Consider the following 17,657-nt stretch of genomic DNA (forward strand, 5'->3'; position numbering starts at 1 on the left):
TGAAAGGTATAATGGCAACAGTTTTTACCTTCAAAAGAGGTGCTGACTCTTAATTTCAACAGGTCTTTAGCCTCTACTGTAGGAGCCAGAGATTGCCTGGTCTTTTCTCCGTACTACACAACCAAGGATAAGGTAAGGAATGCCATCTCTCAGCCTCTTGGCCCACATGTACAGATGAAAGAAGACTAGAAACTGCTTTACTAAACTGTTGTAGGGCTAGGATGGGTTTTTAAAGGTCTTCCTGATTTTCAAACAGGCTTTTATCATCAGTCACTAATATCAAGCTCTCTACAACCTACACAACAGAAGAACTGGTTATATCATGCTCACTAGACAAGAGCAATGTCATATTTTAACTACACAGATAAATTGTATATTGATAACAAAAATTAATGTACAGAGGCTACTAGAAAACTGATGGAAAGGTAGCTTTGCTATGAAGACCAGCCTTCAGCTGACACATACTAAATACTTTAGTTCTCAAGACAGGATGATTTTCAAGTTGCTAAAGCCCAAAAATCACTGGCTGGAAGAATCTATATAATGAAAGTATGCACATGCTGTCAATACCTGTTTTATGCTAGTGTAACATCTTTTGTTTCAGTAGATCTGCTCTTGATTTATAATTCCATATAAATGAAAGGAGAATTAAGCTATTTATGTAAGGGATTTTATATAACTGACTTATGCTGTATTATGTGATGGCAAAAAAACCAAGCACATGTCTCTTTTGTGTTTTCTATGAGCTACAGAAAGACTTTGTAAAAGTAATGCTAGCAATAAACAGTTTTCTCTATGAGACATTAGAAATTCATTCTCATCCACAGGGAGGTTTTATCATGAGTAGAATACAGGGTAATAGATGATACGATAATGTGGAAGGATTTTAGCAAGTCTGCAGACAGTCTAGAAAATGTGAAAGCTGCACATCACAATTTAGACTGCAAATCAGTTCAACAAAGCAATTGTTATTCAGGCTCTTCCTTGGATGAGTCAATGATTTGTACTGTGACTATTAGTACTGAATGTACCATCTAAAATTAATTTTGAAAGATTACTGAAGCATTAATGATTTTAAAATTGGTTCTACAAGTATTTTTTTTATCAATGAGAAGTCCAAACACTATCAAGGCTAAACACAGGGACTTTCAACATAGTGGAATTAGGGTTTTTTTCACATGCTTTTACATTGTTTTTACTCCTTAGTGAACAATGACTATATAATATTTAGGAAATCAGGGTCAGTAGAGTAAATGCTTCTGTAGCAATGTGGCAGACACACCTTTCATAACTCATAAAGTCACTACTGGAAAGGCACAACTGGGTCACAGAAGTGCATGGTGGGATGCTGCTTTCCAGTTATGCAACCAGGGTAACTAAAGGTTAGAGCAAGTACTTGAATAACGAGCTTTTTGCCAGAAAGAGTGGAACAGAAAAACAGTGTTTTTAAATGCTGGCTTCTGAGCAGCAGCAGCCTAACGTGTCTCGTTAGGAGTCATCAAACCGAAATAGAACCGGATGCGTCAGAACTTTGAAGAATGGCAGCTCAACATCCCAAAAGAAAAATACATCTGCTTGTATTCCAAAAGCAGATTCTACCGGTTCTCTCTTTCCCACAGATGATACTAGAGACATTTGCAGCATGCTGCTCCACTTTTTCTCCTGGATCACTGTAACTGGCTTTATTACTCATCTCATCTTTTTACTTTCTCCATCATCCAGCAACATTTCCTACTTTAAGGAATTACACAGTTTGCCCCATTCTCTTTCCTCCTTCTATGCATATGTTGCTGAATTACTTCTAATAAACATAATTAGTGCAGAATTCTTACCTAACTTCTGACAGAGGAAAGAGGAAAGGAAGGAAATTGTGTTTCCCCGCTACAATTTTCCGAGGTTTGGAAAGCTAGGACCATAACCCCAGGGCACAAAATATTACATAACCAGCAACTAACTGCCATTAGGTTCCGGGATATTAGTTACAAAAACCAAAGGCCATTGCAAAGAGACTAAAGAAAACGGTGGTCTTTTAATCACAATTACATGTCCTGTTACAGCTGCACACCAGATAAATATATTAATCAAAATGACCTCATTTTAGGCATGCATAGCAGTGTGTTATATAACCATGTTAAGTATGCTATTTTATTTTCCTCCTGCCAAGGAGAAATGGTATTTGTCTCACAAGAGTTCCAAATAAGTCTGGTTATAAAGTGACGGAGAAAAGAACAGGAGGGAGAGACAAAAGCGAGCATTAATAAGCAAAATGACTCATTTCCCAAGTGCAGAGGTGATGTTACACTCCACTTCTATCTCATGAGCTCTGTAGGAAACTAATGTTGTCATCAGCAGTCTCAGCATTCCTAACATGCCCAGTATTTCTCAGGATGGGAAAAACAGATGTGTGACGAGGATGGACACCACATCTTTTGAGACCTCATTGGTTCACAGCATTCCTGATTTGTTTTCAAAGCTGTTTTTGAAGGCTGCCTCCACAAACAAGGATTTTGCAGAATCCCCATCACTCTTGTTACTCGCTTCTTTGGTGAAAAGTGGCATGCAATTAATTCTTTTCTAGTGCTACTAATGATGTTTTAAACAAGCTCAGAAGCACCCTTAAAAGCAGGATACATCCCCACACACACAGCCAGGCTGAGGCTTGTCTAGATTCATACTGCACTACAGAAAAAAGGACCAAGAGGCGTACATTTTTGCAATATAAGATCACTCAGCCAGAGAACTCTGATAAGTGCTGAAAATGTGAAAAACAAATGGCAGGGTATGCATTTCCCATTTGCTCAATACACACACATAAAAGAAACACTGTGTAGGCTTCACTGCAGCATACCAGTGCGTCCAAAACTCAAAGGTTAGTTACATAAATGATAAGGCGTGGGCTTAAATGCTTCATTCAGCTTGTTAATTACTTGCTTTGTGGCCTGAGCCAATGTTCTGAAGCAGGTTCATCCAATATTGTGCTGCTTCCTCTGAATTTTCATTTACTGTGTTAAGCTGAAGTGCTGGGAACAATTTGTTGCAATACCTAGGAAGAGTCTGTTTTCTTTTCAAGCAATTCACAGAACAAACTTACTCAGACTAATCCACAGATGCTCTTTAAATGTCCTTGCTATTTCAGAAAATTATGAAATTTAATTCTTTGAGTATTCTTCTTAAACAAGGGAACTGCTGGCTGCATAAATATGCATGTGTTATCGGCGTATGTTTGAGGGTTCCTTTTTTTGTTCTTTTCAATCTACAGATCCAATGTGGGGAAATAAATGGCAATGTGTTAGAAAACTCTCAAAATGCTTATTATGTCTCTGGCAGAATATGAGAAGTTACATTTTAATAGCAGATGGTAACATTTCCACCTTCAGTTCAGTTAACTGGGACCCCTCGTTGGTAAGGCTCTTGAATGCCATGGCTATAAACAAGACCTCATTACTGAGCAGCCCATCCCAAGCCAGACAAACCAACTGTCTATTTCCTGAGATGTGCAGGCAGAAACTGGAGTTTAGAATTCCTTACCTCTGTGGAAATAAATCCTATTGTGTTTGGAAGAAACTGTAGTTTTACCTCAAGATCTCTCCTGAAGATTGCACCTGGGAAACCTCAGATTTACATCTAACAACAGAATTTGTTTTAAAATTAAAACTTCCTAACCTGCTTTGTTTTTTGTCACTAGTGTATACTTGCAGACAGCTTGATTTGCAACTCAGACATGGGCTAAGAAGCCTATGGAGACCTTGAATTTAACAGCTACAATAATATGGAAGCAAATTGAACACAAACATCTCAGAAGTTCTTGACTACCTGCATTTTAAAAATTAAAAAACATCCTTCAAACATCACCTTTCTATTTCTACATGAAGGCTCCATCTTTTCTTTCTTTGGTAAGGATGTCACTTAGAGATTTCTGAGTCACAAATGCAGATTAGCATTTGGATTTGAATTACATGTCAAAAAGAGAGGCTGACTGAAACAGAAACCTCATCCAGTCCATTATACGGACCAACTGCAAAACACAGATCACAGCTGCAAATCTGGGCTGAAGCTCTCTGGCTGTATGGACTGCTGGGGGAAAGGTGATGACATTATCATGTTGCCACCCTATGTAAAACCTCCTTTCTGTATCATTCTCCAGACTTTTCAGGAGTATTACTTCAGAAGTTGCTCATTCCTTTTGTTTCATCATTTCATATAATTTCCCCTACTTCTACTGGCTTGCTGTACTTTGCACATTTCCTTATTTCTTGCCCATGGGTCATATCACATCATCAATATTTTACCAGAATTACTTCCTACTGGAACCAGTACAGATTTCTGTTTAAAAATTGATGGCGCAATATGGCCCCATGTTTCTATCCTTACGCACCTGTTCCTCTTGAGGTACAATCCCTCCATGTCTTAGCATCTTTAACTGTATATAAGCTATCAAATGAATAACATTTCTAAGTTAGAGCATGCATAAAAATGCCTTTTCCATTAGCAAGTGAGACTCAGCCACACTATTTAGCTGATTTCACTACACTGATCACTTTTGTCTTCAGGCTAAACATTGTTTCTTCAAACTGAAGATGAAAACTACAATTAAATATAGGCCACAGATGTTCAGAATGCAGAGGACAAAAATATAGGTTTCATAACTCGGCAGTTATGCAACCAGTTGCTTTTCATGTATCAAAATGAACATTTAATTTTATGATCTTATTTACCCTTAATCTAAACACAAATAAACCTGTAAGGAGTCCTTTAAATGGTGAGACTTAAAGAAAGATGTTTCTGATCTATTTTAATCTTTGATAATAATTTCCTCAAGATGTTCATTATTTTCTGATTTAACTTCAGGTCCCTAAATAGTCACACATCCAATTCTCCACTGCATTAATGAGACACCTAAATAACTTTGAGGATTTCAGTCTTAATTTTGTTATATATCTGTCAAAGGCTAGACTGTTTTAAAATGATGTCTATTGTATATAGATGTTATTTACCTTCCCTTCTGCATTTTACTTAAAGTATCTACCCTGATAGTCAAAGTCCTCTCTGGGACTGGCTGCGTGACACCCTGCAGCAGTGAAACCTTCATCTAGTACAGCACAGTCATACATGCAAGAGACAAATTTTTATAGCAGCTGAATCTAGACTATGGAGTTTAATCCTTTAGCAGATAAAAATGATCAGGGGAATAAGCACTTTCTGTACTTACATGAAAATCCCTTTTTCCAACTTAGCTTCCCTCTAGTAAGTCACACATATCAATTCTCTCACACAGAAATAAAGCAGCAAACAAAACACGTTTGGTAACTGGAGACAATGTAAAAATGTTCTTACAAATATTTATACTTTTAACCTGGGTTTATACAGAACTTCACTTACAATATGGTCCTGCACATCCATCATCTCTGAGAAGCTTTGAACAAGACTTTTAACCAATATTTTTTTATATTTCTACCACCTTTCAAATTTCAGCCTGCCAGCCAATCATCCAACACGCAGGTGCACACAGAGAGAACACGGTGAACTTCCAGGTGGCTCTGGAGTATCTGCAAGGTGGAGTGGAGAATACAAGGGACAGGGAACAATGTGGTGGGAAACATGGAAGAGAAGATACACAACTCTGTATGAGAGAAAACATCTTCAGTGTCAGTATTCACAAAATTAACTTCTTAATTATTCAGAAGACACTTGAATATTTTAGCAGTATAAGCACAGTTCTCAGAATGAGAAATATAAACTGCGCCTTGCCAGGTATTTCACAAGTTTTTCAAACAAAGGCCACAAAGCACCATCTTAATGATAACAACAACCAAAAGCAGAACAGAGAGACAACAGGTTTGCCCAGAGCCAATTAACTCATTCCCACAACAAGTCAATTTTTGTAATCAACAAGATAAGCTTTGTAGATATGTCAATCTGTTTTTTTCACTAGTGTGGATATGCACAACGAGTAAGCTTTTATTTTTAAGCTTAAGAAGTTTAGTTCAGACACAACCTAGAGCCTCACAATGCCATTTTTGCAGCATAATTGCACTCTGAAGAATGCACATCTGACAAACCAAGAGTCTAAGATTTCTTAGAATAAAATCCATGTAAACATCTAGAAGAGCTCTTGACCCTTTTGCAATGTCTGAGGAACTGGAAAGCTACACAAACAAAACACTTAATAAATCTGAATTACAGCTGCTGGTACAAAACCCTGATGTGTGCGTCTGTTCGTTCTGGGTCCCCAGAGCCTTGCAAAGGCAGAATCAGCTGTTCCCAGCCCCTGAAGAAAACCTCCATTAATCTTTTCTAGGAATCTGACACGGGTCGGTCTGGTCTGTCAGGTTCAGCCAAGCTGCCCGAGTCGCGTCACACGAGTCAAGAATAGAGTTTTACTGGTAACTTGGGGAGAGACAGACACAGAGACACGGTTGTTTTAAAGACCCTATAATAGCCAGTCTGAATCTGGCAGGCCAGTTCCTCTCCACAGCACAAAGCAAGCTTCTCACAGTTTCTAAATGAAGCACAAAGTCCTTAATGCAGTTACTAAATGAGAAGTGGCATCTCAGTGGGCTGCCTCAGTGGATTAATTTTAAATGCATAATTCAATATAGACCCACATAAACCTTTATGAATAGAAATAGAGGTTATATAAGCATGTTCTTACAGCATATATTGCAAATTTAAAGGCCAGTTTGAGTATAAATCAACTCTATATTTTATTAATATTTTCACCTTCCCATTGGTTCATTTCTCTAGCAAATGTGCTAATCAGATTACTTCCTCACTCATACATTGAGAAGCCTAAAATAAAAACAGCATTTCATTGCCAGAGACCAACTTTTTTTCCTCAATCCTTTAAGAAAAGTTTACACTGGGTTTATTCTGTGGAGGCAGTTTGCATCAGTGGTAGCTCAGCAAAGGCACTGAAGGTGAAACCATCATTTCACATTGGTCAAAGTCAACCATCCACAAGTCCTGCAGGTCTCACCAAAGCATAAAAGATGCTGGACAAGCTTCCACAGCCAACCAGTGCTAGAAGGCAAATTTGCAGAATATATTCCATGAAATAGGTATCATGCAAGTGTGAAGTGGGATACCCTGTAGAAAACGGGCAAAAGCTCTATGTCTACTCCCTGCTTCCTTTGGAGCCAAAACACACACTCTTTTCTGGGAAACCAGAATGGAAACCTGCTTCCTATTTTCAGCCCTTTCTAGCTAGAGAAAATTTGCCTCCAAACATAGGCCTGCATTAGACACAGGCACTTCACTGCTTCTGTGACAATACATGGTCACAGGTCATTCAGTTTAGCTCTCATTTCTATGCTTTAAGCACACAGCTGTTAACTCATCAAAGACTTCAGAAAGCAAAAATAAATTCAGACCTACCCCAAAAGTATTTTTCGTGCTGTAGACAGACTGTTTCCCATAAATTGATTTCTTTCAAAGCACATCACTGCACTACAAAGAATAAAAGGGAAAAAAAAGGTTAGTTTGATGATTCCAGAAATACAAAGACAGTCATCTTTTTAGCCAGGGATTAATACTGCCTTCAAGCAAGGTAAACCTCTAGCTCAGAGAATGCCACTTTAGCAAAACTGATTAGCAGCCTCACCAGTTAAAAAATATGTCCAAATCATTAATGTAATTTACTATTAAGCATAATCAGATTAATTAGAGTCAGAATGTCAGGTTTGGGCTATTAGTAGAAATATTTACGATTATGTGTTGATAGTAGCAGCTATTCTGCTATTAGGCTGCATATTAATAGAGTGCCTCCAAAATTAACACTGTTTATAAGAACAAGAAAATTGTATGGGTTTAAAAACAAAAACAATCCTCCAAATATCTCCACGCTTTGAGAGAGTTCGGATCCAAACTTGGACCAGAGCAGCATCTCTGCATTACAGTTCCACAGCACACAGAACCGAAATCTCAGCTTGGTCAGGCTGTGAAATCTCCCACCTTGGGACAGCACAGGGGAAGGAATGTCTGCAGTGACAGACAACTTAAACAAATTACATTCACTCAGTTCCTGTCCATTCCAGTGACTTTGGTGAGGTTGCAAAGGAGGCTGTTGCTGTATGTAAACTTGAGGAAGTCAAAGAAGCCAACAAAACAGTATTTCTAGTAAGAGACTACAACTGTTAATTACAAGCCAAGTTCTGAAAGGGCTACCTAGGAAACACAGATATATATTTAACCATTTTTATGCTGTAGGCTATCAGACAGTGTTAATTTGGGGCAATTTCCCCCCATTTCAACACAGTTCTGGCATAGCTAAGAGGAGACTTGACCTCAAGTTGTTTACTGGGATTTATTTTTGAGCAATGCAGAAACAGAAAGGCCCAATTATAATCTTATTTAGACCAAACTAATTCCATTGGCTTTAGCAGATTGTTCCTGTCTGACAGAGCCGTTCCTCAGATCTGAAAGAAAGCCCCAAGTGCCACTTAGCACTGAAATCCTTGTTATTTTACATTTCTTTGGAAAATTGCATAAAGAGTGTTGCTGCTTAGGTCACTCCCTACAATAAAAAATCTTAATTGCAGTGCTGTGGTTACAGCCCCATACTGTTAATAAAAACAAATGCAAAAGTCTCGAAAAAGTATGAGTTCTGTCTGGAAAACTGTTGGTTTTTCTGCTCAGTCAATGCAAAAGTGTGTGCACCCACTCCTGAGACTCCCATTATTAAAGAGTGACAGGAGTGACAAGCGGCTGGTCCGAGCAAAGGAATCCGACGTTCCGGCACCTCTGGCTCCCCTGCTCCCACACGGCAAAAACTGAGAAAGTAATTTTGAGGGCTAGGTTATTATGCAACGGTTACATCAGCACAACGAGGGAAACACCAGGGGAGAGCAAACAAACGCCAGGGCTCTGAGAAGCGGCGGGGCAGAGCGGTCCCGGGACAGCCCGGGCGGGACGGGCCCGGCCCCGCTGCACCCCGCTCCAGCCGGGCCCGGGCTGCTGACCGGCAGCACAACGCCGGGCAGGGAAGGGAATAGGCTCTGCCACACCCTAAGTCTCTCCACAGAGGGGTCCAGGCGTCCCACCGTGCCGTGCCAGGTCTTTCTGCTGTGGCATTAGCTTTCAGAGATGCAAACTGCCCTTTAAAGGAGTGGTGTGCTCTAAAAATCAATTAGAGCAGGGTGTCTGTATACTCTCACTTTTGAGCTGCTGCCTTCAAAGGTGAAATCCATTAGAAAAGGATGGAATAGGATAAAAACCAACATAAGCAAATTACATTCACTCAGTTCCTGTCAATTGCAGTGACTTTGGTGAAGTTGTTGTACGTGAATGAGCACACTGGGCCAAAGCAGTGGCTGGCAGCCATAAAGCCACCGGTCCTGGAGGAAACCCAGTGATCCAGATTAATCAAACACACCATGGAACAACCTGTCTGGGTAAGGACTGGCCACAGCTCTCTCAAGAGAGCCCCTGAGCTGAAGCCGCACCAACTCTTCTGCTGCTGAATGGCAGGAGGGAGCTGCTGTCTGAATGCAAAGGCACACGGGCAGGGCCCCTCCGGGCACAGGAGCTGCACGGAGCAGCTGCTGCTCATTGGGATTTAAGGGGCCCTCAGGGGTAACTGAGAATGTGGCTTTAGTGAAGATGCATTTGCTTGGAACTTCTGAGCACTTCAGATACCCTTTTGAGGTGCATTACCTAGGAATAAGTGAAGACCTTCACAGCCAGCAAGTCTAAGGCAAACACACGTCCCAGAGGCATTAGACTGAGCACAGCCCAGAGCCCCACCAACCTGGCTACCAGGCTTGGATTCCCAGGAGTAAGTGCTAAGACCCAACTTTTCTCCCATCCAAGTATGGCTGGACTCAAGATTGCAATATTACGCTTTGTCACATCAGCCCATGCCATATCAACCCCTGAGTTATTTCTTTTGAATTTGCATGACATGGTTTGCTATTATAAAAATAACACACATTCCTGAAAGCTTTGTTCCACTTTGCTCAAACATCTCTTAAAAGGGGCCTAATCCAATTTGTCCAGTGAAGAGCAGGACTAAACCCACAATCTGCCTTTGGACAGGCCCCACGGGGTCAGTCCAAGCCTCAGCCCACACTGAACATGATGAAGTACCTTGCAGAATTTGGGTAGCTTTAGTAGAAAGTAATGCTCTGAAATTATTAAATAAATAGAAAATGGGAACTGATATTGATTTTTCTAGCATTTTACACTCAATTATTTTGTGATTATTCTACCACAGGATGAAGTACACCTCACAGCCAAAGCTCTTATTTTATAAACAATGCAAAGTAAGGAGACAATTATTTTTTTATTGGGATCATCACACTAAGGATGCTTATGTAATAAATTGTTCTCTCAAAGTGGAAGAAAAACCCCCACAAAATGAGGCTCTGTTCTGATTTTTTTCATGCAACTACAGATGAGGTCACTCATCTTTGGGCAGAACTCTCTTTACGAATTGAATGCTGTACTAAAACATATATTTATTCCTCCTCTTTGAAATATGTATGACTCAGGATCCAGACTGAGTAAATGCCTCTTATATTTAAAACACAGCTCTAGTTTAATGTAGATATATCCTAATTTGTACATCTAGCTGTGACAGAAATGTCACTTTATTTACTCCTGTATGAACAAGACATATTTCTACAGCTCACAAAGTCCAGTGGAGTTATTTCATCCCACAGGCACAACTGGTAAATTTGCACCTTTGGGGTGCAAGTCACCCCTGCAGTGCTGCTCGGTGCCTGCCTTGCCCACGTCACCAGTGACACTGAGCACAGCCCCAGTGCCACCCCGAGGAGCCAACCAGCAGCATCCCCTGCTGCTCTGTCAGCTCTCAGCACTGCTGTGACACCATCAGGCGAGGCTGCTGCATGGAATTTCAACTCTATGGAAACACAGCACAGCCTCAGGACTTCGACCTTTTCCCATACATTGCTGCAGTTTCTATAGGGAACTTATTGTGTAACTTGGAAGAAGTTACCTCAATGCCACGGAAACATATTCCTAAGTAATGTAGAAAGGCTCTAATTTTAAAGCAGTTAATCCCACCCTTCGGTATTGGAAAAATACCTGTAAATCAAAAACTAATTTGGAGCCAGAATGGTATAATAGAGAAAATGCAATGAAATATTAGTTTAACCACATAGATTAGGGTGAACTTTGAACAAGGATTGCCAGCATTGACAGGCGATCTTGCATTTGTCAGCTTTTCATCCAAATTGTATAAAATAGGACTGACTACAAAACAGGTTAAGTAAAAATTGGGTTTTTGATCCCCCAAATGAAAAATAAGAATGCTTAGAGAGAGAAGTAATATATTCTGAGGCAGAAGAAAGAAAGGCTGGAATGAGGCTTTCAGGTACCAAACAACCTTTTCCATGTAGGTTATTTATGTCAATCAGTCTCTTCCTCTGTCTTTCTATTTCTACATCATACAAAATTATATAAATTAAATACTCCATGCTTCACCCCTTTCCTTACCTGCTTCTTGTTTAGTGGCTAACTTGGCTTACAGATCAGTCCAAGACTTGACAGTTAATAATCCTGTTTAGATAATCTGCCTCTAGATTCTTCTTCTTTGAACTGCCTCTATAAAATAAACAGCTATTAAAATAGCTTCTTTTTAAATCACTCCTAGCACAATGAGAATAAAAATAGCATCTCACATTTTCCATAGTCAATAATCTGCCCCTCAAGTCAGAGGAAGCTGCTAACGTTCAGCTTAGTTCACTCCTAAGAAGTTGCATTTTTAATGCACAGATCATACAGCAATTCCTTTTAAAGTGCTGCTCTGCTGTGGACTTGATCAGCAGCTCACACAGGTTTTGATTTGCAGCACAGTCATGGTGCTCACCTCCTTAAAGTGGTTTAAAGCAATGAGCACTGGTATCCCTTACACGCAGAGAGAAATGCAGGAAAAATCACTATTTAAATATTGCTTTCAGTGCCCTTCCTTAGGCTTAGATCAATCCCACTAGGGAAGGGTAATTTGAATTGCAGCTTCCCACTCTAAGCCTTTCATTTCTCATGCTGAACTTTCACTCCTCATCAAGCCATGCCCCTTCAACTACCCAGATGGAAATACCTGAGTAACATTTTTGTTCTGGGCAGATGAATGGGTTTGTGTTACAAAACCAGAATTACAGTTTATTTGATCTGCCTACTTCCATAAAAGACATAAAAAGCTGGTTTCAATGGCAATCAGAGGTTTCAGTGAACCTCTGCACCAAGAACTATCCCAGGCTGTAGCCTGCAACAAATGTTGATATTTTGGGTGCAATATTTCCTGACAACATATAGGAGAAATTTCATAGTATAGCAAGCAAATCAAGGTCAGAATCTTAAACAGATGCTCTGATTCCCCAAGAGGTTCCACATCATCATTACCAATGTTTTGGTGATGACTGATGTGACAAATTTGTCAAATCTTATAACCAGGATAAATCTCTAAGAAAATTGTAGGTAGGTTATCAAACACTGGAGGAAAAAACAAAGAGAAATGTTTGCCTTTTTTATTGGGCTGCTAATCAAATCTCTCATTACCTGTATCCTTCAGATCTATCCTCTTCCAGGAACAGTTCTAAAGGACAGAGTACCCTCACAGGCTAATTTCCTTCCTGTATTGATCTGAAAAGCACTTAGGAGAGCAGGTGGCACACACTCAGGAGCTGCAGCTTTTCTGAGCTGAGAGTTTCTACTGTAATACTTCAAAACAAATTACATCTTTTATTTTAGACAACAGCCCTTAAGAAGACATAACATAATACATTAGGGAGGCCCTCTCTATCAGAAGTTCTACACGAGAAGGCTGGTGTTTAGTGCTTTCCTCTCCCTGGAACAGCGCAAACATTCACCAAAATCCTCCCCCTGCGCTGCTCAGGGATGGCACCAGCACCCTCTGCTGTCACACAGAGCCAAGTCAGAGGCACAGGGAATTCAGAGACAGCTTCCTGCATCCTCCACTACAGATTCCACAAAACCTCACAGTGACATTCTGCAACGAACTCTGCACTTCAATACAGCTTATTTTTAAAAACAGTGACTGTGTCTAGAAAAAATCACCCAAAATGAGCTTATTATATTAGTTATTTTTACTCACTGAACACCTAAAAACTACACTGGAACAAGAATTCAAAACCATGCTAATTGAGTTACCAACTTTTGTAAATGCAACAATAAATCACTGATCTTTCAACATTTATCTAATAATCCCATCTTCTAACCTCCTTGATTACATGAGACTCAGTCTTGATGATTTTTCTACATGCTTTTTTTTTTCTCTTAGTTGCAGAGAGACTTGAAAACATTAACTGCAGAAATGCAGAATGCAAGTGAATTTCAAATATACATCACATGATTCTCTAGTATTTTCCTTCTTTGTTAAAGCACTCCAAAAATCTCCTAGAGCAGTTTCTTTGCATACACACAAACAAGTATTTTCAAGGCTTCCTATGACCATGAGTGCCTGCCCTCAAACCAACCCTTCACTGAAGGAGCAATAACTCCAGAGCAACAGGAGAGCCATCAGCACTCTCATGCTGTCTTAAACTTAGATTTAGAAAAGTTCCTTAGTCTGACCAGCTATGTTGATCAGTTTTAAGTCACACAAAATGACCCCAAAACAAAATCTATGCAGTTTATCCAGAGTCAATATTGACCAAAGACCTCTTTTTATTTCTTCCTGAATGAATGAGGGCCATCCATCCCTCTTCCCAGAAATGATATCATCATCACTGGCAACAGCATTTAATAGTAAACCAAATAGGGGAATGGAATACAAAAGGGGTTCCTTCAAGACAAGGATTACAAAAACATATATACATACTAAACATAAAAGACAGGAACGATATTAAGATCAAAAGTAAACACAGGGAAAGAGAGATTATAGATCCATTGCAGTGCTTTGGGTGAAGAATCACAATCCACATTAACAGAATGAGAAGAGAGTTTGCTAAATACAGAAAGGCCTGTATTTTACACAGGATCAGTAAGCTTGTGGTGGGATGACAGCTGTACAAAACTCCAGGAATCAAAACTGAGTAAATTCTTTTACATTACACTCAAAAGTTTCAGAGAAATACAAACGTTTCAGTTCTTTGTAAGGAAATATATGCTTCCTAAAGCTGAGAAAAAGAAGTTACAAAATAGGCATCAATTATCAAGCCACTCCTTGTTTCCTTATCAAGTCAAACCCCTTTCTGGTGTTAGTCCAGAATAAATAGTATCTATAGATTCTGAGTCTTCCTGGGCAAGTAAGCTTACACCTTTATTAAAAAAAAAATAAATCACAGTCTAGCTCCTAGTTAATACTGTTTTCAAATTGCAAAAACTACATATTAAATTCAGGCCAAAACTGGAAGATTAAAGTCTTGCTTGAGCTGATCTGAAACCAATTTTCTTCGGTTTGCAGTTAATCCTATCAATAGATAATATTTTCCTTTAAAAATTCTGACCAACTTTCCAGCTAAAACCAGTCAATCACCCTTCAAATTTTGCACTGTCTGTAAACAAAAACTACAAAAACGTGCAATTCTGCAAGAACTGGAAGCACCAGTAAGTGCCACTGTCTCTTAACCTACCAACATCATTTCACAAAGCTTATTTTTCAAATGTCTGCAGCCTTCAAAGTCAACAGCAAAACTTTTGTGAATGTGAGTGACTGCAAGGCCAGGCCCTGCTCCAGCTGCACATTCTCAGACTGATGTTGAGTTAGTGGTTAAAGACTGATGAGACAAGAAGGAAAGCAGATGCCCCTTTTATGACTAACACTACATACAATTGAGTAAATATACATCTTTATGAACATGGAGGGTGGTGCTTCTTGGAAAGAAGATGCCACTTTCTAAAGAGCAAGTTCTCCCCCAACATACTATTTAAGAGAGACAATCGGCTGAGGAATCTCACCAAAAAAAATCACTATTTGCCATCATTAAAGAAAGGAACGATTCTTTTAGTAGAATGTTTAATTTACCCAGATTTCTACAGGTATAACTAATAGTAGACACATGCTACAGTGTGGTGGTTGTCCAGTGCATGGGAGAGAATGGGTGTGCAGCTCTGGGCCATTCCAGTGGGGATCTGTGAGCAAGCACAAGACCAACAGCACTGAGACCTCAAATCACACAAAAGCCAGAACCACTCCATCTCAGGTGTGTTTGGATCTTGCAGCTGTCACAAAACAGATCATTAACAATCTGAAGCAGAGTCAGGCTGCCCAGCATAGAGCTCTACAGAAAGAAGTGTGATGACATCAGTGTCCATGACTCACGGTGCGTCAGTGCCCAGCATTGTGAATATTTTAAAGCATACGTTAATTTCTTAGCTCAAAGCCAAACCCTACAAAACACTGTACAGTCTTTTTAAAAGAACAAGTTTCTTTAAAAGAGACTTTAAAAACATATTTTGCTAGAGAAATGTTTCAAAAGCCTGAAGCATGTCTTTTCAGAACATCACCATCAGATGTGTAAGCATATAAAAATGAACCAAATTTTCCTAGTGTCTGGTAGTAGGGAATGCTCAGCTTCCTAATACATCAGATTAAGCCCACAATGGCATTTCTTCATTATGTCTTTATATACAACAGTCTGATCAAAAGTTTTAAGGCTCTTATTTCTTGAAAGAAAAAAAATGGTCACAGTAAAGAAAGGATTAAGTGGAGTTAACACAGCTATTGGCAATGCAAAGAAGGATGGTCATGTCATTTGCTATTGTACAATCTGGGGCATTTCACTCCATGCTTTGGCTTTCTTCTTGGCCAGGGACAGCCAGGGTGGTTCAGCAGGACTGCAGGGTGTCATTGGCAGGTTAGAGGAGTGCCTTGCTTCCTTTTCAACAGCAGGAACCACAGATGCTTCCTGAGAAATTGGTCCAACTTTACCTGCCCATGAGAAGATACACATCACTCATCAGAAGTCTAGAGAGTTAAAAAATCAATTTCTGCCAATAATATTTTCTTCTCTCAAAAGAAACTATTTTACAGCCCAAAATGCTTGTGACTCACCAATAAGACAAAAGAATTATTAATTGGCTATTGCTGGCACTCTCTGGTCCAGCTACAGCAATGGTGAGGACCAGCTCTTGCAACAGGAAAATTGATACTAAACAATGAGTAATGTGCCCATAAAAAAAAAATTGTCTCCTCAGTCCAAACAGCAAGTGTCTAAACCCAGATAAATGAAGGACATTTTTCAAAATTCTTCAAGCATGTGAAGACTACAGACTATTATATCTAATTCACATTCTTGGTTAATTAATCTCTTAATTTTTCAAACTCTTGATTTCTATTAAACTGCACAGCAAGGAGTTCCACAGGCTAATTATACTCTGTGAGAGCAAGAAAATCTAGGAATAAGACTTCTGAGTATGCAGGAAAGCAGAAACAAAATAGCTGCAGGATAAGGATTACTCCAGGCTTGCTGTGGAGTTAGAAGTTTATGTTTTCCAATACTGAGAAGACTTAAAGATTTCTTTTAGTCTTCACTGCCAACACAAACATTGCTCCAGCAATATTATTAAATACCAGGTAGGAATCAAACCACTGCTTTATGTACTTTCACTTGGAAGCTATGATGGTAGGATTTTGATGGTACTAGGTATTCTTGATGCAGCCTAACAGATGCCTGTCATACCCACAAAGGATGAAGGAACACAGATAATGCTTCTTTGATGGCTTTGAGTTCCTATTTAGAAAAGGCCTGCTCCGTCCACCTTGTTGAAATTTTTCAAAATTAATGTCTAAGCCATGTTAAGTAAAAGAAGTTTGATTTTGCTTGCACTGAAATCAATGGAAAATATCCTTCAGCTCCATTAGTCACACCCAATGAGCAGAGCTAAAGCAGTTCCTATTTTCACTCAGGAGGTCTCTGGTCTTTTAAAAGTTCTGGCTGGTTGGTAGCTCTTGCAGGAGGCAAACTATACTTAAGAATACTGGAGGTAGGATACTGTCCATTAAACAGGCTTCAGCTCTACATACACAAGAAATTTTCAGAAGTATCTAAGACAAGGTAGGAATTCAAGTGTTACTGAAATTTTGATTTTGAAAATTAATTTTCCCTTTTTGGGAGAGAACCTTCTTTGTAATAATCACAACAATCCAAATAAGTAACTCCTTTGGATATTAACTCTACATCCTTTCCACCACCAGCACTCTCAACTAGACAAAATCCTGGTTGGGCTAAGGGGAACCAAATCAGAGAAGAGTAGAGTTTACATTTGGGATTCCAAATTTCCTACTCATGTGCAGATAGTACTGAACATTTCCTAAACAATAGGGCCTGGCTTTCTGAGCAGCAGAAGAGCAGTGTTTTCCTTAAACATCAGCACTAGTCAGAGCTTTTAGTGATGCTCAAGTCGTGGGACACCAGAATATGCCTATAAATGCTACCTCTGGAGGCAAGGAAACAGTCACTGCATGTCAGGAAACCAGGACAATTCTGGGGAAGAGGTGACCCAAAAAAACTTGTAATTCTGCTGTAACCACCACAAAGACGAGTAGCAGAACAATTTGTGAAGTTCTGAATTTTGACCAAAGGCTGCTGGGTTTCCAAGCTTAGGATGATGCAATATACAGAAATCCAGTCAGCCTTTCAAAGGAAGACCTCATCTGAGCAAAAATCAGCCTGTTTATGTTCCATCTCTCACTTTGCACCTAAAACCACAAGACAAGGCAGGCCTGCAGCAGA

General features: G+C 39.5%; 1 protein-coding gene across 4 annotated transcripts in view; it reads right to left on the bottom strand.

Annotated features, from left to right (window-relative positions):
- Positions 1 to 3,902: 3,902 nt before the first annotated feature.
- The window catches only part of KIAA1210 (KIAA1210 ortholog), a 62,465-nt gene continuing 48,710 nt past the window's right edge, over positions 3,903 to 17,657 (bottom strand). For 3 of the 4 annotated variants that reach the window (XM_041485073.1, XM_041485072.1, XM_041485070.1), the window contains exon 12: positions 13,707 to 15,853. In XM_041485073.1, coding sequence (XP_041341007.1) covers positions 15,681 to 15,853 — 173 coding nt within the window. In that variant the 3' untranslated portion in view covers positions 13,707 to 15,680. Of the gene's footprint in view, positions 5,547 to 7,374; positions 7,447 to 13,706; positions 15,854 to 17,657 lie in introns of those variants that run through there. The other variant, XR_005956619.1, reaches the window with a different exon arrangement.

Source organism: Pyrgilauda ruficollis, unplaced genomic scaffold, assembly GCF_017590135.1.
Source record: "Pyrgilauda ruficollis isolate IOZ18807 unplaced genomic scaffold, ASM1759013v1 scaffold7, whole genome shotgun sequence".
Taxonomy (NCBI): Eukaryota; Metazoa; Chordata; class Aves; order Passeriformes; family Passeridae; genus Pyrgilauda; species Pyrgilauda ruficollis.